This window comes from Perca fluviatilis, chromosome 22 (assembly GCF_010015445.1).
Source record: "Perca fluviatilis chromosome 22, GENO_Pfluv_1.0, whole genome shotgun sequence".
In the NCBI taxonomy this organism is placed as follows: domain Eukaryota; kingdom Metazoa; phylum Chordata; class Actinopteri; order Perciformes; family Percidae; genus Perca; species Perca fluviatilis.
Window position 1 is genome coordinate 18,321,588 of NC_053133.1, and position 26,334 is coordinate 18,347,921.

General features: G+C 40.2%; 1 protein-coding gene across 1 annotated transcript in view; it reads right to left on the minus strand.

Moving 5' to 3' along the window:
* The window catches only part of ptprn2 (protein tyrosine phosphatase receptor type N2), a 126,533-nt gene that overhangs the window by 90,122 nt on the left and 10,077 nt on the right, over positions 1-26,334 (minus strand). Inside the window, exons 2-8 of the mRNA XM_039790534.1 lie at positions 21,790-21,840; positions 14,070-14,183; positions 6,912-7,147; positions 4,355-4,805; positions 3,919-4,215; positions 3,632-3,672; positions 2,684-3,102 (exon numbers count right to left, since the gene is read on the minus strand). Of these exons, the coding sequence (XP_039646468.1) occupies positions 2,684-3,102; positions 3,632-3,672; positions 3,919-4,215; positions 4,355-4,805; positions 6,912-7,147; positions 14,070-14,183; positions 21,790-21,840 (1,609 nt within the window). The remainder of the gene's footprint in view (positions 1-2,683; positions 3,103-3,631; positions 3,673-3,918; positions 4,216-4,354; positions 4,806-6,911; positions 7,148-14,069; positions 14,184-21,789; positions 21,841-26,334) is intronic.

Consider the following 26,334-nt stretch of genomic DNA (forward strand, 5'->3'; position numbering starts at 1 on the left):
ATGGAACCTGCATGAGGTGTAATGGCTGTATCATATGAACGCGGCTTTCTCTCCCTTTCTCTCGCTCATCTTTCTTTTTCTTCGCCACATTCACTTTCTCTCGCGCGCACGTACACCCAAAGTAAGCCATGATAACACAAAGTACACAGACACACGGGCATGCACGCGCCCTCACGGAGAGATGAGAATAATAAGGTGCAAATGGAATGGAGGTGAAGTGTAATGGTGGTCTGATAAAGCCATGCCTCATCACAGCTCAGTCCGAGGCTGCTCGCTCACTCAGAGAGTAAATCGCCAAGGAAATAGACCAAACAAAGGCAATCTGCAGGCCAACGCGCTGGATGGAGAAAATGAGAAGTGCATACACACACAAACCCACACAGAAAGCTACTTTATTGCTGACAGCTTAACCTGGAATCACTGAGAGTGCCTGCAAGGTGACATGCACCAAAAAGGCATGGATCATAATGAGACATTGCTCGAATTTTGTTAGCATAGAAATGTGAAATGAACTGGGAACCACTTCCATACAGTGCTGGGTTTTGAGCACATTATCAGCTATACTGTATGTTTAATTTTTTTTCCAGACATTCAGCATCCTCTCACAGTTAAAAACAGTTTCACAATAACTTTACATATTCAAGGCTAAAATTATGGTGAGATATTCTATTGTTTTGTCTGCATTTGACACCACAATACAGCAGCTTTCCCACCCCCAAAAGAACAGTGTACTGTGCATGAGTGGCTGATTCACTCCACCTTTGAGAGAGTGGGTGGCTCTTTTTTCTCCACTTGTTTGAGGGGTTTTGAAAGTTAAAGATTCCGAAGCAATTCCAGACACGTTTGCATCCCTCTGCGGTAATTCGAGCAACTGGAGAGCTCCAGGAGTGACTTGGTTGTTGATGCTAGCACTTTTCCCCTTGGGTTTCTCTGTCTCTTTCTCTTTCTCTTCTATCCATACCTTTCCACTTCCCCCCTTACACCTCCCTCCTATTCCCCAAACCCCCCACTATCACCACCACAATGTCAGGAGCTGTCAGATAAGCAGGTTTGCGTAGCCTCTCTGCAGGGTGCGAAGGAGCTAGGGATAACAACCGTGCAATCATGAGGTCTGCAGCAAATGCAGAGCCCTCTATAGGTCAACTATAGGTGTCCGCTTGGTGGGCTGAGGATAGACGAGGAGGAGGTGAAAATATTTTATTTAGAAGGTGACCTGTCTCTTTACTCTGGCACAAACTTACCTACATACTGCGTTTACGTCTCAATCTGCATTTCTATGTGTGTGGCAATAAGGTGACAAAGATTGTACCCATCGCGCCTTTATGAGCCTATACGTGCGTTGAACAGGTGAAGGACAACGCACTGACACCAGACTCGATAACGCCATAAAGGGATTTGAGAGAAGGCCAAGGGGGAAGACACAGTCGATAGGAACTTATCTTTGCTGAGCCTGAGCTGACTGAGAGGTGAGAGAGAAGGAGAGGGAGGGAACTTGGCTACCCTTCCTGACAAAGTATCATCATTAAAGCTGTAATACAGCAGAGTAATACCCACACACTGAGGGATTTATCATCCCTGCTATTGTAATCAGGTGCAGCACACACTAAGGATTTCAAACTGCAGTATTCTTTTCCATAAAGACTGGAATATGTGGGTGGCTTTAGACAGAAATTATGTCTCTTAAAGGCAGTTTTAAGTAACTGAACAAAGGAGAGACATATGCTCGGTATTAAGGTGTGTAAAATGAGTCTGCCTTGAAACGGGTCCAGCCATACGTCTGACTGGTGAGTGTAGCGGTAAACTATATAGCTGTGAGCTACACCGTCAAGTTGGTTTTAAAACGTTGTCAGGGATGCTTTTTGCATGTACATTTTCAAGGACAATGACTGAGGTAGAAGGGGTTAATGACATGCTGTAGATCAATCTAGTTACAGAGTCTGCACTGCTGTCGACAGTAAAGCTACAGTTAATATGAGTGCAACTCACAGACATTCAAGTGTACATCTAAAATGTTGCACAGGACAGGTGCCACAGCACATCTCTGTGTTTTATACTCTAGAATGCAATGCAATGCTGTTTTTAAGGCATTTATTACGTTTATTTTTATTGGAACAAGTACATAGCATTGGTCAATGTCCCATACCACACCATTTATAGTCTAACTAGAGGAACCTTTATACAAATACACACAACTCAACATGAAAACACAGACCAAACACAAAACACAAACAGTAATATAATAAAATGCCCACAAATCCTTAAGCACCTCATTATTTTTAATGATTACTAGTCTGATCCTTCTTTAAAAACTTGCATTTAGGTGCAGGCAGTCAGTTTAAATGGCTATCCACCCCAAATTTAATATACAAGAATCATTACGTTTCAGGTAATCATTATAATCATTATTTGTATATATAATAAATATTGAGACACCTACCATCTTATTCCTCAATTTCTAATTTCTAATTTCTAATTTCTTCAATTTCTTTTTTTATAAACTACACTTTGTTATTCTGTATACAGGGGTGAAGCACCAGCTTAAGTTCCTCACCCTGTATGTGTATCCTTTCTTGGCTAGAAAGATACAATATTGATTCAGAATATTATGATTTAGAAATTATATATTACAATCTGAATTATTGCAATATCAATATGTGATATTGTATATCTAAATCATACTCACTCTGTGCCAGTGATAATGTAGCCAAAGTGTCTGTCCTTCCCTCTGCTGGAAAACTCCTTCACCGCAACGTGGACCAGCTGAGTTTTGACTCTCATGTCCTTCTTTTTCGGCTCCTCCAGCTGCTTTTTCCCCGCTGGGGCCTGAGTCCCCTTCATCCACCTCTGGATCTCTGAGTCCACCTGAGCGTCAGGCCCATCTGCACCACCGGTTAAACGCAGGGTGGAGCCTTCCTTCACAGGGATGGTTTTCTCCTCCCAGCGGTGGGGTACCAGAACTTGGCCCTGCGTCGTCCGGCTTTGGACATTTTCCTGTCCAACCATTTTCCGGAGTGGAGCTGGTGGCCCAATGTTGACCTCTGGAGCATCACCGAAGGGCTCCATGTTGAGGTAGTCAAGCAGCTTGGAGAAGAAGGCTGCATGCTGTGTTAAATCAAAGAAGATTTCTCTTTAGAGTAGCGAAGGCATTTTCTACATTCCTTTTAGTTTGCTTTTAGAAGAGATTTTATTAAATTCTGAGGGAAAATGAATTAATAACTTGAATAGAGACTTCTATTAGATATGTCAATCAATTAAAAGGTGTGAATTTGTGTTGCATTCACTGATTTCTATATCTGAGTGCTGGGCCAAGGTCTAATGACATCCTTTTTGCTATTACTATTAAAGGGTGCATTCAGTAGCTATATTTACGAGTTAATCAACAGATTCATGGCATCATGTAGAACTATTTTCATTCATATTGCTTTTAAAGGTCCATTAAATAAAAATATAGAGGTTAGACAACAGCATTTTATAAGATCCTACAGTTGCTTTCAAGTTCTTATAATTGAACAGTAAATGCTTGTCTGCACAACTTTTAAATCATCCCTATTTGAAGTAGCCATTCAAAAGTGAATAAAGTGTAAGTTTGAGAAACCAATTTGTTGGTTGAGCAGAGTAATTTTAAATTCACCTTGTCAACAGTCTCTTTGTCTGCTCCGTCTATTTGTTGGCCTGGAAACAAACACAATTTATGTGAGCAGATTGTGTGAAAACTGAAGTTCTCTTTTGTAATTAGCAATGAAAAAACAGTTATGACTCAAAATGAAAGACTCAAAAATACATTTGGCAGCACTTTCTATGAGGGTTATACAACCAAAGCATTATTGACGTATTCATAAACTTAGAATGCCTTATACACTTATATCTATGGCAGAAAATAAACCCAAAAGTATCTCTTTCTCAACAGAAGACACTTACCTTGCTGTTTCATTCTCAGTGTGTCTTTCTGGTTTAGATCCTGCCCTTTGTCTGATTTCAGGTCCTGGTCTTGATTCAATTGCATGGCTGCCACAGGCTCCCTGTTACCCTCCATGTCCCCCCTGGAGTCAGCGGCTCCTGGTCCTGGCTGTGCCCCAACAACAGGCCGCTCCTCATCCACCTCCTGCAGCGCTCCTGTGATGACCCCAGCCAGCTGGTCCAGGTCTTTACCAATCAAAGCCTCCATGTTGATGCTGTGCCTTCCCAGCTGGTTCACCATATTATGGATGAATCGCTCTGGACAGGAAAGAGAGAAGAATGAAAACCCACAATCATACTAAGACAACATTTCAATCACTTAAATGTAAAACAAAAACCCCACAGGAACATTGTGTTGCAAATATAAAAGCCAGAGTGTGAAAAAAAAAGGTCTTACCATCCATGACACTAAGAGGCTCTTTGACGGTCAGTCGGTTTGAGCCAGCCTTGAGCAGAAGTCTGTCTAGATCAGGCCTTTGGGTTTTGGAGCCAAAAGCCACCTGAGACTGCGGCTCTGCATGGTCACTTGGAGCTGGCCGGATGTAGCTGAGGTAATGGAGCTTTCCTTTGGGCCACGCAGCCTTGCCACCCGGGGAGCTCTGCTGAGTGCTCGGTACCTCGGCAAGAAGCCGTTCCAGCTGGCTGGATAGCAGTTTGCTCCTTCCTGGGTCCCGGTTGGAGTAGGTTGCACTGAGTTTGGGGTGTCTGCCCTCTCCACTCTGTGTGAAGACTTTGGTGACTGGAGGTTGGCCAGCTCCTTTCTGATGACTGATAGTGGTCTCCTTCCAGCCCTGCTGGGGTTTTGACCGGCTGGGCTCCAAATGACCTTCAGACTTGATGTCTTCAATCTACAACACAAAATGCCACATAGCACATGCAGAGCATTGTTAATATGTCAAACATTATGTAGCCATGCTAGAGGCGTGGCTCTGGGGACGGCTGATAGAATTATCTCCACAAGACTTTCATTAATTACTTTTTTTTCTTATGTGTAACTATGTCCATATACCTCCTTAGGCCAAGTTTAATTAGGTGTTTATGATACCAAAATAGCTGCAAAAACTAATGAGCTTCAGCTGTATTTTGAGTTTAGTGCTAATTAGCATGCTAACATGCTAAACTAAGATGGTGAACATTACACCTTCTAAACATCAGCATGCTAGCAATGTCACTGTGAATGAATGAAGTGAAGCTAAAGTGACAACATTCATATGCTGAATCTTCAACCTAGTTTCAGCTCTGCAATAGTTTTTTCCCCCAATAAGAACATTAGATGGGTTGCGCTGGGTCAGCATTGTTGTGACAGGCTTTAGTATAAAAAGAGAAGCAACCTGGGCTCGACTAGACAGGACAGGATATGAATAGGGATTCTAGATCAAAGACAACTGCCCTTGGAAATTGCATTATGGAAATCATAGATGAGATAGTGTCACTCAAAGAGTAATTTCATGCATTTCCACAACAAACTTTAAAAGCATATCCTTTCTGTCAGAGAAGTAGCAGCAATCCCTTATCTAAAAAGAAGAAACTATGAGTCATCGGATTTCTGATTTAGCCATATGAGTTTATATTTGACACATGATGAATTATGTGTTCACATCATAATGCACTGGTACACAGGCATCTAGAGGCCTTTTAACTATTTTGGCATTGTTGTTGGTATTAATGTTGGCACCAAAATGTGTGATTTTGTCCTTTCTTCTCTCTGTGAGGAAGATAAATAATTCCTTTCGTCTGAATCATAAGGACCCACACTTAAATTCAGCATACAGTATATCCGATCCACTGAGCAGCATTATTATCCATGTCTCTGCGGCACTTATACTAGCTATCTCCCTTGGTGCCATTTTCTGTCCTTCAAATGTATATAGAGAAAATGTCAGTCTTTCCGAGCCCGGCATACTGAGAGGCCATAATGGCATTAGCACAGCGAGACGGGGGTGCTCTGCCATTCATGCTAACCATGTTTGCCTTTTTCCATCACATAACACAACAAAGGACCTCGTCTCATCAATAAGGAAGGTCCTGAACTCTTCAACTTTGCATTATGGCTGCACTGACACAGCAGCAGGAAGCGGTTCAGCTATGAAGGATGCAAAGCACATTGCACACAAAGCCCGGGTTCCACCCTAAATATGAGGATTGAATAATGTAAAGAGGTGATGGAAGATCTTTGTGTAAAAGGGTCCCTGCTCAGTGGGAGAGGAAGACGAAGACAGAAAGCGAGAAACAAAAGCGGTGCGGGGACAAGAGGGCGACCCCAGCAAAAGAAATACTGACTCTTTTTCAAAAGGAATAGGAAGAGGCCCTTCCACAATTCAGCCAAGGAAAACCTTTTTTGTTTTGTTTTTGTTTACTTTGTGGACCAATATTTCTAGCCTTAACCCTGGACCTAAATGCGATATCTCTACCGGTTACATTACGACATTAAAATATAGTATCTTAAAGGGTGACTCCAGCAATTTAATATGTCACTTTCTTAAAGTTCAGGGACCTGCCCGAGACAGATTTAAAAAATGGTCAAAACTGAAGCAGCAGAGGCTGAGATATATTGAATTTTTAGTATCTCTAGTATAGACTAAGCTCCAAAAACACTGTATCTTCCATAACCCTGCCTCATAAATGTGCCCATCTTTCAAACCACACACCTCCAGTTTGTAGGAGGCTTACTGAAAAAAGAAAATCTTAAGATCAAGCCTAGATAACCTAACAAAACTTAAGAAAGCTCCTTTCAGAGCCACAGAAGACATCATACAACTGTTTTCACAGGCTGAGTAGTACTCCTTGTGAAGAGTAAATGGAACTTCATGTGTAAAAATATGTGGCATACCCCATTAATTCTCTCTTTAAAACTCTTCTATTATTACCCTGCATAATTTTGTGCACTTGTCACACCTGTCCAATCCATTCTAAGTCAGCAACTGCTACAAGTCTACAGAGTATAATACTTTTACCTGAACATTGGCTCCCTGTCGTTGGATTCCATGTTGTCCATCGACCTCAGACTGCGGCACGAAGCTCAGGCCCTTCAGGTATTGCTGAAGGTTTCTGCTTAGTGTCCTGTCTCTGGAGCTGCTGTAGGCGGTCAGGGGGCTTGGAACTGTGGCCTGATGGCGGAGAGGAACGGTCCTCAGTTTGGAAAGCTCTCTAGAGATGATCTTCTGGGTGATGTCGTCCTGCCACGTCAAACCTGGAAACAGAGAGGTCACATTAAAATGCACCTTCAAAAATGAAAATAAGTAGCATATGATGGAGAGTTTAAACCCTTTGGTCGTGGGTTATTTGAAACACCTCTTGACTCAATATAAGCTTAAAACAAAAAGATTTCTGCAGATATCTCCAGGTCCAACACGACTTTGGAAAATAAATTATACAAAGCAGATAGTGGCCATAATTTGGTCAACATAATCATTGATGCATATAAGGTTAAATACAACTAATATCTGATATTAAGATTATACAATAAAATACAAAATTCCAAACACTACTCGACTGATAAAAATAAAATATGGGAAAGCCAGGCTAAAATGACCAACTCTAGTTCCTGGCTTTGTTATTGATATTTCCAAAATTGTTGAATGTTGGATGCAAAATGCCTGACCAGTTTCATACTTTCTGGGCTTTTATTTGTTCATATATCATTGCTTGACATTCCTAAAGAGATAAATAAAAAGAGATTTGGAATAGAGATTGCTTGCCTGGATAAACTTGAGGAATATCTCTTTAAAATACTTGTTGCTGCTTGCAAGAAAACCATTACATAGAAATAACAGCAGGCTCCAACAAAGAATCACTGGTATGTAATTGTCAATGCAATAAACTGAAACATCGACCTATATCCTAAGACTACGATGTGAAACATATTTAAAATACAGAGAGGGAAAGTGACTACATACAGTATATGCCTGTGAGATGTAATATATAGTATTTCATTCAATATTGTTTTTGCATTAAAAAAAATCCAAACAATCTCTCATCTATTATGCTGTAAATATTGTAAGAAATATTGGTAACTGTGGCCGGGTTAGCTCAGTTGGTAGAGCAGGCGCACATATATAAAGGTTTACTCCTCGACGCAGCGGCTGCGGGTTAGACTCCGACCTGCGGCCCTTTGCTGCATGTTGTTCTGTCTCTCTCTCCCCTTTCATGTCTTCATCTGTCCTGTGGAAATAAAGGCCCAAAAAGAATATATATATATATATATATATATATATATATATATATATATATATATATATATATATATATATATATATATATATATATATATATATATATATATATATATATTGGTGACTGTACAGTATCTATGTTATCTACTTTGGAGAAACTGTTAGAGTTCTCTTAGCTTTACAGGGTAAACAAAAGAAAAAGTATGAAGTCTAAAATGATGACACACTAAAAGGAAGCCATGCCTACACATTCACACTCATACACAGACCAGACATGTACCCACACACACACACACAGCCAGTCAACAAGCCCAGGGAGAATGTCACACTGCAGCCTGACGCCTTGCCAACATCTCTGCTGATTGCCAACACATAGTTGGGATGCAGAACTCCTGGGCGGGGGCAAAGCGCACTGGTGCCAGGACCAGATGGAGCTACCCAAGCAAAAAAAAGATACCCAAAACATGGCCCCATTCCCAATGAGCCAAGAGGCACAGCATTCCATCGGCATAGAGCATAGGAATACCACAGATATTGTACTTTTTTTAAGGAGCCAAGATGTTCACTGATGATACTTCATTTCAGTGCACACACATATTTTAATGAGACAGAAGTAATTATGTTGTGAGGAAGGCTTAGATTCCTAGCTGCCACATACTGTACCTAACTTTTTACTGGACTCAACTAAAGAAACAAGGCTGCTTGTAATGATGTGGACATGTTTAATAACAATAAATTAACAGCCTGGGTTTAAATATACAAAAAAAATGAAAGTATTTACACCTCACAATGTCTTCATTAGCCTGGTTTCTCACCCATAGACTCTGGGTATTCTCATAGATATTCATAAGCACCAGATGAGGATCTGAGCAATGCAGAGCAGCTACAGATGCCTCCAGTCATTCTTGGCAGCGCTGAATGGAGCACAAAGCAGCGTATGTTGTCACTGTTCTGGAACGCAGCTCAGCCATCCATCCATACAACAATGACAGTTAACTACCCATGGCTTAACTGATGTGGTGTATACTTGTGTTATATATTAGCGTGGTGATGATCATTTATGCTATCATCATAGCATGGTGATGGGGAAATTAGATTTGGCCCCTAAAGGATCCATATGGTACCTGCAGTTAACTGCAGCTGGTTAAATGGTTTCATGGTAAATGTGTGATGGTGCCACAACAGGATGAAGCTGGCTTCATTGACTGTGACACCTCTATCCCCTCCGTCTCCTGGGGGATGCACTCATTTCCATACATATCATGTTGTTGTGTGTCTGTGATGGGCACACTTGAGGGGAAAAAGGAATGCCAGCGCAAATTACAGAATCAAAATTTGCCATTTTGTAGAAGAAAAAGTCAGAAAGAAAAGTGGTGGGGCCTTTATGGTTGGATTCCTTTCAATCAACCTCTCAGCTGATTATCCTGGCACTGAGGAGCTAAATGTCATGCAAATTCAACTGCAAGTCCAGAGAAAGAGCGGGTTCCATCACCAAGTGCTGCTGGGTTTTTGCCTGTTAAGGATAGCAGGCCGTCTCAGGCAAATGCCTCAGTTAATTAACGCCTTGCCATTAGCGCAACAGCTTTGAAACAAGCAAGATATTTGTGTTGGCCTCCTGTCTGTTTTCTGCGTGACACATAGAGAGAGGGGGGGGGGGGTTCCTAAATATTCAAAGCCTATTAGAAGGGATCCTGTCTACATGTCCTGTAGTTTGATCTGCTGTTTTTGAAATGCAGATTTTCCCCTTTCCTTTACTTCTGTCCAACTGATTTTAAAAGGCATTAATGGAAGAGAGTGTGAATAATTTAGCAGCGAGTTCTACCTAATTAGTAAAAATTAAATGTGTCAATCGAAATTGGACAGAAAAATGAAACCAATATTGCAATAGAAAATATTAATATTCTGTGTATAATGTCATTAAAAAAGTATTTGTTATCTTATTAACATAACTTACATCACACTTACTTTTTATGGTCTTGAGTGAAATGTGTTTATAGCTGCACTATTTCTTAAAATACAAATATTCTACATATCTTATGCATTATCGCCTTAATCCATCCATCCATATTTGGTATCTTTAGAGGTTTCTAAAAATTACATTTAAAATAAAGTTCTGTGAATGAAGCCTGACTGACTGACCACCTCTACTGCAGTAATTTCATATTGTCTGCGAAACAGTCAGTGAACATCTACTAGGACACAAACGATTATTTGTCTGTGGAGGAAATCATTTTGCTCGTAGAATCTGAAAGTAGAATCTGCAGCAGGTTTCTTTGAAATGATCCTGCCCCCTTCCCACAGATACAGACGCACACTGAACGGTTCAATAAAACCACTCTTGTTTTTCTCATAACAACTCCAGTTTACACATGGCATGTTAGTGTGTAAGTGTATCTGACTTTTTTTTCTTTCCAGTACCATCTAGCAAGGTTGTCAAGGAACAGACAGAGCAGAATATGAGGGGGAAGAACAACAATAGTTTTTGTCGATTGTCCGTCAAAGAAAACATGTTTGTGCAGGAAGCAAAGTATCGCTGTGAGTAACGTGGTTTCAGTGGCACTGGAGTGACATAATGTCAGTTTATAGTGACTGATTCTCCCTGACAGATGCCTCCTATCAATGCAAATGTCCCAATGCATCATTTTACTTCACTTGTCAGTACCATGTGAGTATCCACCGCTCGGCACAGGGTCAGGAGGTCGATCGACTGCAGGTTAGTGGTATATCAAGAACGGCAGTGTCACATTCTGACATGATCCTTTCTGATGTTGAGAGTACGGCGCTTGACAGAAAAAAAAAATACTGAGCAGGAATTGAAAAATATGACATAAACTAGTTTAAAAAACACAGAATTAACCTTAATTTGCCCTGCAGTCCAATTGACTGTTCGCTAAGCCCTAAATAAGCTAATGCTAAAACTTCATTTGGTTTTGTTGGTTTAGTTTGAAAACAAGAAATCCTCTAAATGGCTCTTAAATCTACATGACAGCTACACATACATGATACTGTGCTAAAAGAGTGAGGCTAAAAGCTACTACAGGAAAACAGTCAGCATCCTTACTAACGTATAAGGAGCAGCATTGTCCGTGCATTTCAGTGTAGAGCTAGTTAGCCCTAGTACTGTATTATAAATAAAAAAGGTATATTAGTTAATTCAAATGTTATTTGTTCTAACATAACCCTTGGTGGTTTGGATGCTTACTATAAAAAAACATACTTGGACAGGCAACACAGTGGTTAGATTTATGCTTAATACCTCCGCCAAGAAGGTTACGTTTTCAGCTCGGTTTGTTTGTCTGCCAGCAGAATTACGGAAAAACTGCTGGCCAGATTGTCATTACATTTTGTGGAAGGATGTAGCATGGGCCAAGGAAGAATTCAATTTTGAAGTGGATCTGAATCATGGGGCGGATACACAAATTACTTTTCATCTTCGTTAACATGAGATCGGGTATTTGTGCTGTCTTGATGTGGTGTCAGAATAATCTAAAAATGAGTTCCTGACTGGTAAAATTCACAATGCATTAATATTGTGACCATGTCTTGGTGAAGGTCTGCGCTCTCCGAATGCCCTTCCAGTTGCTCTTATTTTACAAAAGAAAAGGAAACGTAACCTGTAACCCCCAAAAATATTGTAGCTAGCTAATGACATGCCTCTCTAGCCTTTGTAAATAACACATAAGCTCGGTTCCTACCGTACGTACTACGTATCTAGTTAGTCGGGAATGCAAGATAACTATGGATCATATCTTTTACTAGTCCATAACTAGACAGACCAGCCTACGGTTGCTAAGCTATGATGGACATTTGGTGTTCAGGGTCAGTGTTTAGTGAACATTCAATTAAATTCTCACACAATCCCAATCTACACACATTTAGCAGAGCCATAATGACTCCACAGCAATATGACTGCAACCTGGCTATGAAATGTGTAGACACACTCTGGCTGCACACGGTGAATACTAAACTTGCTTGGCTTTAGGTGCTGTGTTATATAAAAGTAATTTGCAGTTGGATGACAGGGTCTTGCATTCAAAACGTATTGTGGTGAAAATGTAATACCACACATTGTGCTCTGCCAATGGGGACACATCCAGACAACCCAAGCCCTTTTGTACAAGGGTCAATTTCTATTGATCTGAATGACATTGGTGTTGTGCAGTGAGCAGAGATTGTGTGATTTCTACCTGCATCTCTGATGCAAGATAAAGAGGATTGTAAATCGATTCCATTGATGTTCCTCCCCCGTTTTTTCCCCACTTCATCTCTTCAATTTAGGTTACAGTACAATGGTCTCAATAACCCTTTCTGGACTAAAAAAGAAACGTGTCCCACACGTCTCCTATATGACACTTCAATAGCTGTTGAGCTGATAAGAATAACGTGCCACCGAGCATTAACAGTGCATTGTGGACCCATCCAAAGATAATGCTCTGTGTCGGTGGATGTGATTCTACAAGACAGAAAAGGGGAAAATGATTCAAAGTGATGATGTCATGTCTGCGGCATCTGTAAACGGGTGTCTACAAACACAAGGTCAGAGTCTTATGATGAAAAGCATCTAAAGAACAAAACACTTCTTATAAATGGAGCAGGAAAAAAATTACACACCGGATCTCTTCTCATCCTCCTCAATCTCATTTGTTTATTTCTAAGCAGTAATTAGAATAAATGTGTGGTCTCGCTTTGCTTAATATTCATCACTGCATTTTTCCCCCTCTTTTTTTGATTTCCTCTGGCCAACTGCTTACTCTTAATGATTTTCAACAGTGGTTCACGCCTGTTAAAAGATATTAAGCTCAGAGTGGCCTGCAAAGCCAATTATATTTGGATGGCTGATGTATGTGGTCATGGCCTGTGTTAAAGGAGTCTACTGCCCCCTGGTGGGTTATAACTACAGTTACAGGCTGCCAAATATGTGGAAAAAAACTATTTCTAATAATAATTTGCTTGGTAACACTGGTCTGTATTTTCCTATAAATGTATTAATAATTTCCTGAAGAGTTTCCTGTAAATAACCATATAATTAATACTAATTATAAGGAAAATAGAAACACAGGTCTGAGAATCTTCTTTTAGGTAGAATTTAGTTGAGTTCATGAGTAATTTCCTTGGAAGAGCTGCTACATTAGATTATAATCCCAAGTAAATCAGTAAATTTATTTATTATGAAACACTTAACTCTCCATATTTGTTGAATTGTAGACACAAACGGAACACTGTGTCTGCATTATTTCACATATAATTATCAATTATCAAGAGATTATGGGCCCATGTAACCATTCGGGTCATAAAATCCAACATTACATTTTCCAAGAGTGCCTAACTTGTCTGTTAGAAAAAACAAGCCAGAGCCATTTGTTTAGCATTTACAGAAGCTCTGTCTACCACAGACAGTACAAGACTTGGATACATGAATATAAAATCGGCTATATTATCGTGACAGAACTGAGGAGATGTGCTGATGAGATTTTTAAATTCTTGGCATGGCTCCAGGTTGGGAAACTTGAACCCATAGTTACTTCTGTTATGAAGACATCTTATTGTAAATGCACTATATGCCCCTGAAGATGTAACCTGTTATAACAAACACATTAGCTGCTGCCAGTGATTAGTTATAATTATTAGAGTAAGGATAGACTGCATAATGCGATTACACTGTACACCTCACAGTAACTCATCCACAAAATTAGCTCTAAATGTCCCACCAGCATACAAGCCAATTAAATTGGCTGCTGGAGTTAAGCGATGATGGCAAAACAATGGCCCGGTATGAGTCAAATGACCTGTTCTAGCTCAATGGTGTTGCACTATGCTAGCCAAGGAGACAGCTTGGCTTATTTGGCTTGCATCACACAATGGCAGTAGACAAGCATTTTGCAGGGGAGGGGGGGGGGGGGCACTAGTACAAAGACAGGCAGGCAAACGGGCAGTATGTACCTCTGTGAGCCAGTTTCTGTAGGAGGATCCTGAGGCGTTGCAGAGCAGAGGAAGAAACATCATATGTGTACAGGTCTGCAGCGGCCAACTCCTGGCACTGTCCAAACACTCCATCTACAAAAAAAGAAAAGAGGAAAACGGTGAAAACCAATATGTTTTCATAGCTGTAAGTCAGAACGCACATGATGTAAGATGTAAGACATTTTTTTTAAGTAATATGACATCCACCTGCCTAGTTGAAATGTTGTAATGGTGTGTGGCACCTGCAGTGTCTCTGCACCGATAACTTCCTGTTTTGGGGGAGGTAATAGATGACATTTTTTCTTCTGACAGCGCCACGATAAGCAGCCTTTCGTGGCAGGAATGACTTTATCAGGGACCCTGGTAATCTCCCACATCAGCAGGCCTCCTGGCTCACTCAATACAGGTTGCTAGGCAACCCACGCCACAGAGTCCCTATCAGCCCCATAATTCAATGGCTGGTCTAGACCTCAGAAGGATGCTGAGGCTCAGGGGGTCAGAAAGCAGTGTGCAGACGCAACGCCTGGAATATAAATGACCCACTGCTGTCACCTTCTCTCAGCTGGAGACATGAATCCATGCATCTTGTTGGCTAAACTCACTAAATGAAAGTCCACCTCTTAGATGATCCTGCAGATTCGATCTGAGCCATCTCATCTGTGTGTGTGTGTGTGTGTGTGTGTGTGTGTGTGTGTGTGTGTGTGTGTGTGTGTGTGTGTGTGTGTGTGTGTGTGTGTGTGTGTGTGTGTGATCATGCATACTACCGTGTGAGAGTATGTGTGAGGAAGCAACTGTGATTAGATGAGATCTAATCATGTGAATCAACACTTTGTCATGCACCACAGCATCCCATTAATTGGGCCCAAGATGTCGGACAATGACAGCAGACATCAATGGTACGATGGATGCCCGATGACACGTTGGGGACCGTAGACTACACAAACACTGATGTCCTTTACATGCTGCAATTTTCTGTCTCCTCTTCCAGTGCCAATTATACACTACACGTGTATGACAAATAATATCTCTTATCATCTATATGTGAATTAACATTTTAACCCAGAGATGTCGAGATTCACCTTTGCATCAAAAGTGAAAAAGAAAAGTATTCGCTTTTTATCTCTGTTCAAACATCACCCAGAATCAGTTTTCACCAAATTTAATTACAGCGCCTTGTTTGGTGTAAAATTCAGTGACTGATGATTACAAAGATAATAACATGATGTCAGCATCTAAATTCAATTCTTATGGGGGCTCAGTTCCCTCTCTCTCTCTCCTTTCCTGTCTTGGGCAGTCCTGTCAAATAAAGGCCTAAAAATTGTCAACAAAAATAATCTTACAAAACTTTTTTGTACTTCTTATTCTAAACAAGAAGCGGGTGTTTTCCTGCCTTCCGCCCTTTTGTCTGTGACCCATTAAATGACAGCTCTGTAGAGAAAGAAGCCGGTGGGAGTTGGTGAATTAGCATAGACAACACAGTACAACGCTCAGGAGTTATTTTGGGATCTCAAACAGCGAAGGAAGGAAAACTTCCAACCTACAGATGTCAGCTGTCTCCGTACTCTTACGCCAACAACCCCTCTTTTTTATATTATCGGGGGTGACATGGTTAATAAAATGACAGCAAAAGGTTTTATTTTTTTCTAGTCAGACGCTAAAAACAAATATTATGTAGGAAATAAGGGGAGGCTGGTGACATAACAAGTGACAGAAAAATGAGTTTGATGCCCTGCATTCCTACTTGGTTTCCATGGCAATAGCTACTTCTAAACATGTTACTTCCTTCTCCGTTATCAGGGACATTCCTGATAGCAACCAGATGAACAAACACACACACAGGGATTTAGTGCTTTCAAGATAAAAGTCAGAGGTATTTCACAACAAAGAAATCCTTGTTTGACAAACGTTAAGAGTTGACTGATTTATGGAAGTGATGCTGAACCATTCGGAGCCACATGCATGATGAATCACAAAGCACTGTTCTGTCATTTTATAGTGTGTTTTCACAATACTGAGCTAATCAAGCAACAATGGTTCATTGTAGTTGACAGTTTGCAGGAAACTGATTTTCGAACATCTAAAAACAACATTTTAATTTCAGGCTTGGTGGAGCGTGTGCATGATGTGTTGCTCAAATCTGAAAATAACACAGAAAAGCAGGGCAATTAAATACCAGCGAGTTTTTCCTTAAATATGCCAGCAGATAACAAGAGAACCATGTAGGTCCGACACATTCAAGGCTATTTGGCAATAAAGCTAAATCTGTCAAGCAGAGCAGAACACCGTGGTTTTCTAATGACCATCTGTCAGGTTTAAGGGAATTCTAAGCTGACAATGGATCAATTCATGCCTTGTGTCACTGTGATGATCAAATGGCAACTGCAATGCAAATGAACCTTGATCAATCTAATCTATAATGCATGAAAGGCCACGGAATCAATCAATCCGTACAATCCTACAAATCAGTGAGTAAAGAGTAGCCTCGTCTGGATCAGCGCCATGTTGACACAGTAATAAAGACGAAGATTTTCAGCCAAAAAAAAGGTAAAGAGCTGTAAATCCACACACCGTCTCTCCTCCCACTGAGACAGACAGAGTGACACCCGGCTGCTGCTGCTGTGAAGGCTAAGGCGTTGGGATAACAGGAGCAAACGCTAAAGCCGAGAGTCAGCAACGCATTGCTAAAAGACTGTACGTCTCAAGGAGGGGAAGACGATCCCAGGAGACAAATTAAGACGTATTGAAACAGGTGTATTGGCTGTGCAACTCATGTCATGAAAATGAATAGGCCCGAATCAATGCACCGAGACTGGCCAGATGTAGTCTGCTAATAAATAACAGAAACAAAAGTGATCAGGATATGATTAATGAAGTGTTTACGGATTATTCAGGTCTTTTTTATGTGAAAATTGTAGCTACGAAGTGCTGATTACATTGATGCATGCATCATAACCTACATACGTAAATACAGGAATTAATAAAGACAAACCTGACTCTCAGAGCTACATAAACACATACTGCTTATTCAGTTTGGCTGTATTGGCTCTATAATTACATTTTTTTTTCTTTAACATTACTTATCCCATTATTTCCACACATACTATAGATTTTGTAGTAGTTACTTAAAGTGTTTATGCTGCAGTTGAACCCTTTTCAAGCTTTGATCAATAGAACTATCACCTAAATCGTTGAAATCTAAAATACAGCGCAGACATTTCAGACAATATTGGCCCAAGTGGAGGCAAGGTAACCACCAATCAATAAAACACTGTTGGTTAAGTGTTTAATAGGAGACAACTGGTGCCCTCAGGGAAACTTTTAGCACTTATCCGCTGTACTTGTGCTAGGCTTATCATACCAATAAGCCACAGACTCTGGAGAGTTGCATTCAATTTAAATGCTTTTCCGGTCTCAGGGTAATCAAATGTCATTTTAAAAGGAACCCCTGAGAAACTATTCTGCTGAAGATGGAAATAAAGATTTGTAGAGGTTGGTTCCAAATTGAGACATGACAGCAGAAGATCTAATGATATATGGAGGATGGTAATTGACCTATTTAATTAATGACACAATAACATCTACAGTAGAAGAACATATTGAAGGAACTTTGCTCCAAAAATGGACTCCTCATTTATCATTACGGAGTGTCTTGTTGCACCCCCGGTATGAATAGCCTCGGTCACACAGCTGAGCTATTCACACCCTGTGATGTAACAACAAAAACACGTTGCTCGCGTGCACCTAAATCATGGCGGACGTTCATCTTCCATGACTGCAGAAACTGGCAAATTAGGAAAGTTTTGTCTCTAAAGTTTATAACAATTGAATTTCTAGTGGAAAATGGATACTACAGTTGCGCTTTGCGTGAAAGCATACAACAGTTAGTTTGTACCTATTTTTTGTATACAGTATGGTTAACAGCAACCGAGGCTTCAAGACACCAAGTGGTAAACAGTACAAAACTCTGTGAGAACTGCTAGGTGAGTGGTTGGAACAGTGAGCTTTGGTTTGGGAGTCTAGAGTTCAATTCCCTGGTGAGGTGATCTTGTTTTTTTCATTTTGGATTGGATAATTTGCATGCAATTGCGCAAGTCAGGGCCCGCAAACGCAATTTTATTTTATTTTTTGCAGGGTGGTATGGGGAAGACTCATGAATATGCCTGCTCTGGTTGGGTTGCTTTGGTTTAGGCAAGAGGAGTGGGATTGGTTATGTTTAGGGTAAGAATGTCAGGGCGATAATATTCCAAAAAGGTGTAACACATGAGTAGTATGGATATGGATATGCCAAATGCACAGGGGTAATACATAGTGTACGCTAATTGTACCAGGGGTGCAAATAGCCTCATCCTTATTATTATAATACTAGGGCTAACAGGCTCTACCCTGCAATACACAAACGTCTTCTACGTTAGCTGGATCGTTAACTAGCATAGCTTTAACCTCAGTTTTACAGGGCTGTTGTTTAAAACAAATCAGCTGGAAACATTAAGAAGGTCATTTGGAGACAGAGGTTTTTAACCAACTCACGGTGTTTGAGCAAAATGTGATTTCGTCATTTCAGCCGACACACTAGAAATGAGAAGCCTGCTTTATTTTTACTTCTGTGAGAAATTAAAGACCCATTTGCACAACTCAAACGACGGATTGGACCCAAACACAGACAAAGCAGGCAAGTCTGAGGACATCTGGTGGATGGATGGAAAATGGCAATGAAGAGGCCTGGGGAATGGGGAATGTGGCTGGAGAAGAGCGACAGAGAGGCAGACTGTGACACCCATTGTTTAAAAAAAGTTTGGGTGGTAAATCTGCCAACATTATCTTTGTACAGTAAACTTTATATTTTCTGTCCGAGAGCAGAAAGCTTAACAGCCGCACAGTAGCAATAATAGCTATTAAAAAAAAAAAAAAAACGTCAATTGGTGCACCAGCGATGATTTGGGTGTGTCCTATTAAAGGAGATGAATATTTGTGCAAACATACATTTTGTACTATTTATTTTTTATGAATTTAAATCTCTTTGTAGAGATCCGTTTTCACTTTGACATTAAAGGGTCTTTTCTGTTAATCAGTGTAAAAGAGCCACATTAAATCTACTCTGATTCAATGTTGTAAAATAATCAAACATAAAAACTTCCAACAGGGGTGAATCATTTTTATATGCACTCTAAACGACAGTTAACCATGTATAAAATGGTACTGATTGACACCTCACAGAGCAGCTCCTTCCCACAGCCCTTCCCTCCCCTCAGTCACTTTGCATGGCAACAGCACGGGTGAGGAAGAGCATGGTTGGCTCAGCCCAGAATAAACCAGGTTACTCCTTCAGGGACCTGGGGAAGTTGAAGTGGCAGACCTAGTTACTCCCACTCATCCTCTGTTGTCTGTGCGGCGGTGGCTGCTGCTCATCAGGAGTCCGATGGAGAGTAACAGAGCGTTGAATATACATATAGGGTTATGAAGCAACTAAATAATGTCTCATTATTTGCATATTAGGTACAACATTAATCCAACATTAGTCTTTCTTGCCTGTATATATTTGCCTTTATCGAGCATAACGCCTGTAATTATATTTCAGCATGAGAGGGATGTTGTGAGTGCTGCGCCCTTGGCCAAAGTGTGGTAAAAAAAAAAAGAGAAGATGAAAAGATGTGGGAAAAGAAATGACAATCCATGTCATAGATTTTGCATGATAGTCTAATGTAATGTGAAAGTTCCACACCCACCATGACCCTCCTCTGTGCTTCTGGGTTTTTTTCTGTCGAGGTGTCAGCAATTTCCCTCTATTAGGCTACACATAGCTCCCCTCTGTACCAATACAGTCTGTGAAATTAAAGTCAGTTTTTTATATTTCTCTTCAGCGCTGCCTCCTCCTTCCCTGTTTCCTCCTAAACTGAGTTAATATGGAAATCAGGATAGGGATCTCAAAATTTGCTTCTCAAACATGCAACTGCAAATTCAAAGACTACCAACTTCCCTCCTCACTATTAGATCTCACCCCAGCCAACAGATATCTTCAAAAACAGATCTTAAAACAATAGTGAGAGTGATTTCAATCTTCTCATCTAACTCTTGGCAAGAAAGCAGATAGATGTACTGTACTTCCCGAAATGTTAGACTATTTCTTTAAGACCCATCTCTTTTCTTTACTTGTTGATATCCAGTTTCTGCTTTTTTATACTTTATCTATGCATTTGGCCTATTGTGTTTTAGTTCCATGCTTTATCTGTTCATTTTGGATCGATTTTCATCAATATTTATTTTTGTATTCTTATTTTTTTCATCTCTCTGCAAAGCACTTTGGTGAACATTTAAACAGATATTAATCAAATGAATCAGCAACATCTTTGAAATGTAGATATAGTATAGTAGTAGTAGAGTATATTGTATGTGAGTGAATGTGTATGTTGTACTGCAATGTCTTGTCTTCTGTACTGTCCAGTCCTACCGAGGACCCTCGCGAAAATGAGATGACACATCTCAAGAGGTATTCCTCGTACAATAAATAAATATCAAATAGTAGTAAATTGAATATATCTGGCAATTGGAAATTAACATTTTTTTGCTTGTTTTCTGTCATTTTATAGAGAAAATTATTACCTATTATTAACAATTGTCAGTTGCAGACCTGATCAATTGACTTGACTATTGTATGAGAATTAAAACATTAACATTCATATCTTCACTGTCAATCCACAAGATGTTAAAGTATTAAGCAACATTTTATATAAAATCACCCACATAACTAGGGAGAAGCCGACAGAGATACAAAAGATAATTATTTTGGGTCATTCTCATCCTCCTCTTTTTATTGACATATTCATATTCAAACTGGTACTTGTCCTGTGTGTTACTTCACGCTGTTTGCTATAGGTCACGTCATATTTTGCATGTAATTCTACTGTCTGCCACAGAGCAAGTGTTCTCTTTGCTGGCTTCATGTTGTTTGTGAAATTGATTGTATGATCAATCTACAGAAAGTAAATGAAATGAGCAAACAGAACAAAGAACCTCAAAGTGCAAGGGTATTTAATCATTATGCTCATGAGGCCAAAAACAAACACTGGGATGGATGTAGATTTCGTGTGTGCATGCAAGAACAATATGGTGTTGAAATCTTCCACAATGGGAGAATACATTAACCTTTCACGACGGCTCTCTCGTAAAAATGATTCTGGATATCGACATGCTATCAATCCCCTTCAAAATTGAAGCCCCCGCTCTGTGTGATTCTGCTGAATGCCACCCTGTGGAAAGCCCTGACATTTCCGCTCCATTCATCAGGTGACCTGTTGTCATGGCAACCACTGACACAGACACATCCATCTTTCATGACAAGATGGTTTTATAGACGAGGTTGTTGCGGTTTGGGTCAACCTTAACATATAAAAGGGAAAACATCCTACTGGTATTGATCCTAAGCCTGGTTGTTAGTTGAAGAAAATGAGACAACTGTTGTTTAATAGCTATATTGTGCTGTTCTTACTGTTGCAGCCTGGCTCCCAGTTGTTTTAATGCTTTTCTTAAACATGACTCATATGAACAAAATGCTGTGAGCAAGCTCTCCATCTATGTATCTATTATTTCCTGAATGATTAAAAATAGCCAGCACGGCTTTAGAGCTGCCGGTGATGGTTGATACCACAGGGATGATGTACATTATAACGAGTTATGGTGGTGGGCGTACATGAGTCCGACTTACCATTGACGCAGAACTCATATGTCGTACAGAGCTCGTCTTCAAACAGGCAACCTGGAGGGGAGAGAAGGTGAAACACAAGACTTACTAATAGACAAAAAAATATACAATATATCATTGAAGATGAAATACTTTACAGGATTTCTGGACATTTCAAATCGAAAAACAAGCATTTTGGAAAGTACCGGTACACTTATTTGCTTTCTTGCCACGTGTTAGATGTGAGGATTGCTGTTTGGTGGGAAACAACGAGCCTTGGAAAGGCAGAAGGTAAAAACGACAATTTGCTAAACTAACCACACAGGTATGAGAGTGGTATCAATCTTCTCATCTAACTCTCAGCAAGAATGCTAATAAATATATATCCCAAAATGTCCAATTTTTCCTTCAATCTGTGAAGAAAATTAGCTGCAGCCTAATTTGTTCATATAAATCACTGTCAACTTTAGAGGGGAGAAGAGGGAAATTGCATTGTGAGGAAACATAACAAATCTCTTGCATATGTAGTATACACAATAGACGACTGAATGTACAGAAAATGTAATAAATTGCAATTTAGCCCAATATCACAATTTCTAAATATACAGCTTAGTACTGCATTAACGCTGGCGGTGGGCCTCGCTGCTAATGGCAGAGCCATCAATCATCCATTATTGCGACTTCTCCTATCCTGTCTCTGACACTTATACCCCAACGTTTCCATATATGAATGTTGTATGAATATTAATGAACTTTAACGCTTGGACCAGGGGCCGGGTGTTCCAGACTAATAAATGAACAGATGGCAGGAGCATTATGGGAAGCTGTTCCCTGTGTTCATATTTCACATGTGGGAGTTGGGCGAGCAAAGGGCTGATTGTTCTGCTCGCCGATCTGCACAGGTGATCCTCCACATTTACAGGAAAAGACGGAGTTGAAAGAAAAAAATTGTCTGTGGGGTAAAAGCTCCTTTAGAAGTGTTATTTTCTGTCACATTCAGGGTCAAAACAAGCCCAACATAATCAGACCTTCAGCTAAGAAGAGAGCCACTAAGAACCATTCGGATTTGTTCAATACACTCTAGACAGGCTCATACTACAAAGTTTATGGCGTTTGCGATGTTGGCGACGCGGAGACAATCTGTAAACAACTAGGTCAAGCTTCAGCCCTCTTTCGTCAAGTCTTTCATCTTTGTTATTTCCCTGGTTCAGCTCATCAGTAGGAGTGACGTTATTGGATGCACCCTCCTGGCCCGGAGGCCTCGATGGACAGCAATGAGCAGCTTTTGACCGTGAATAGAGAACAGGCTGAGGAGGAGGAAAGTACAGTGGCCCTGAAGTGATAACAAATCCCACAACCTGAAAAGGCCTCTTTTATAATGACAAGAGAAGATCAATTTAAACAGAAAGCTGTGGCTGAGACAGGAACTTTTTAGGCATCACAAGTTTATTCGAGTTTCCTCTTTGCAGATTCATCATTAGGATCATTATTCTGTTATAATTATTAAAGTCTAGTCTAACTTGATCATACAGATACAATATGCAGCCGTTTTGTTTGGAAGTCGAGGGCACATTTTATGAAATTACATCTTTTAGAGGTAATGGCCTCAATATGTCTGCGAAATGGCTATTTAATGATGTAGAGTGAGGCATCATAACAGAGCTGTAAGGTCGCTCAGCTCTCAACTAAAAGGCAGAACGTCCTGAACTGAAGAAAAACAACTCACTGCTGGAACATCAAGAATACAACTAGCTTTTCTGACAACTGGTAGTGTTATTTTATAACCAATACTTTCCTCATGTTCATGCACAGATTAAGCTACATTTTGCAGTTATCCATAAATCTAAAATGCTGCTGTTGGTTGAACACAGCACATGGACTTAAGTATTTTGTTCCAAAGCTTCCTGCCACAGCAGAGATGTCCCTCCTTCCCACAGCTATTAATACTATAGGGCACAATATAAGATATAATAGGAAACCATACAAATTTTTTTTGCACACTTTTTTTTTTTATTTTGCTTTACAAAGTCTTGTTTATTAACAATGAATGAAATGACTATGTGTGATATACTGTAAAAAGGGTCACTTGTGGTGACACAGAGATTTATCAGCAGTTTATCTGCACTTCCCATAGTTCTACGGATTCTTTTAGCATCTTTCAGCTCTTTTGTTTTGGTTTGCTGTAATGAGTAAATATTGGACGTACATTCATGTACGTACATGGACAGAAAAACAACTTGAAATGAATGCTAAAGGATCAATATTTTACCAAGAACTCAGATTTAGCTTGAAGATGACTACACACATATATAAGACCATACTTATAGGCTACAGAGCACTTAGAAGCATTTAGAAAGAGTCACGCAATCCCTCTTGACCATGCATGTCACCACTCTGCAATTAGTGTCAGTCGATTCAACTTTACCTCCTCATCACTTCCCTGCTTAATTCATTGGGTTTTCTGGGAGGCCTTGTCAGCTCTCAATATTAATTATGACCTTCCATTTAATGAAGCATCCAGCCATGCAGTTAGTCAGACATAGTGTGTGTGTGTGTGTGTGTGTGTGTGTGTGTGTGCGTGCGTGCGCGTGTGTTAGACAGGGACATAGGATTGATAACGCCACATCCCCTTTCTCCAACAACATGCCAGAGATGATTAAAATGGCGCCTTTTTAATTAAAATGCAATCACAGTGGATGCTGCCGATTACTTCAGGCGGACAAAAAAACAAAAGGATGCTCGACTCATTGTGGCTGAGGAAGAAAGCTGGCGGAAAAAAATAAATAAATGTGTCCCAGGTTATATCTTAATGAAGCATCCTGACAAAAGAATAGCCACATTGTCTGTTCTAGGCGTACAAGATCATTTCACAAAGAAAATGACCTTTCCAAAAAACTGCTACACTTGCTATTGAGTGTTGATGCTCTGTTGCCATGTCAACCTCATCACAGTAACTCATCAGTGGGAAACTAGTCGAGTAAGTACAGCCTCTGTGGGATTCGGTGATGGATCAACAGAGATGATTTGAGTGTGCTATCTGTGTTAAAGTCATTATTTTTCATCTTGTGTCGTGATGATGTCTTCAAATTGCTTGTTTTGTCCAATATACAGACAAAACCCAATAAGTTTACAATCACAGAAGACTACAAAAGCCAGCAAGTATTCACATTTAAGAAGCTAAAACTAGTAAAATGTTTATACTTTGGGTCAAAATAACTAAAACAATCCATCAAGGAATATTTTCTGACATTGTGTTGACTTAACAATCAATTAACCATCAAAACAACAGATTCATTCATAATAAAAATAATCGATAGCAGCAGCACTGGATGTGAGCTAACTACAGGTACTGTAAATGTGCAGAAGCTTGCCCTCCAAAAATAGGCACTGTGTGGCCTAATTTACAACTACAGTATGCATGGAGAATCCAGGAGGTCAATGGATGCAGTAAGTCAGTCCAGCTTTTTAACATGATATCTAGTTAGTGGCCTGTATTCTCATCATCCTGTAAAACAGGAGATAGTGAAAAAAAAAAGAAGTGGAATCCAACATATCTTCCAGTGTTTTGTCTGTCGGTCTTATTAAATGCACAATCCTAAATTAAATGCAATATGTTATGGAGGTTTTGCATAAAAACACTTCCAGAAATGCATGCAGAACCTGGATCAATTAACTGTGGCCTTAACCTCTCAAGAGCCTCTATCCACAACTGTGTAGCACAGAGACACTTTCCCATCATGCTCCCTGCCTGTCTTGTTACCACTAATTGCTATTAAGGGAAGCAAGTGCATCTTCTGTCTAAGTAAGCAAGGTGCAACACACACACACACACACACACTCACACATACGCACACAAAACAATTCACCTTCAGTTAAAACCTCAGCTACACAGCGTGTCAGGGACATAACAACATGGGTGTCTACCCTTGGGGGAGTGAAATCAGAGAGGTGCTTGTTTAAAGGAAAAAGCTCATTTAAGGAAAAACAATTACATTAGAATGACTCAGAGTTTTTCATTAGAAAATTACATAACCACATTAATATCTCAGATAATCTCCACCTGTACATTATCAAGCCATTCATTACACATCTCAGAGCAGGTTTCAGTCTGGAGGAGCTGCTGTCTCAAACATTTTTCCGTGATTGGCCGACCTTGCCTGGAACATAAAATGTGTCCTGATGAGGCTAAACCCAAGGCTGAACAAGAAGTCCGAGACTTTTATCGTTCACTTTCCCCTCACAGGTGGTTGGCTTGTGCCGGGATACCATCTGTGATGTCTGAGGGGCCAAGGAGGATGCTGGGAGTCTGGCAGCGTGGACAGCCACTCCCAGAGCCTGCTGCAGTTTAGGACATATTTCATTCACTCTCTGGGGCCAGCGACTTATCTTTTATAATAATTATAACTTGCGACTGAGGACACCTGACTCCTTTTTGCTTACACACACACACACACACACACACACACACACACACACACACACACACACACACACACACAACACACACACACACACACACACACACACACACACACACACACAACAAAACACACACACACACACACACAC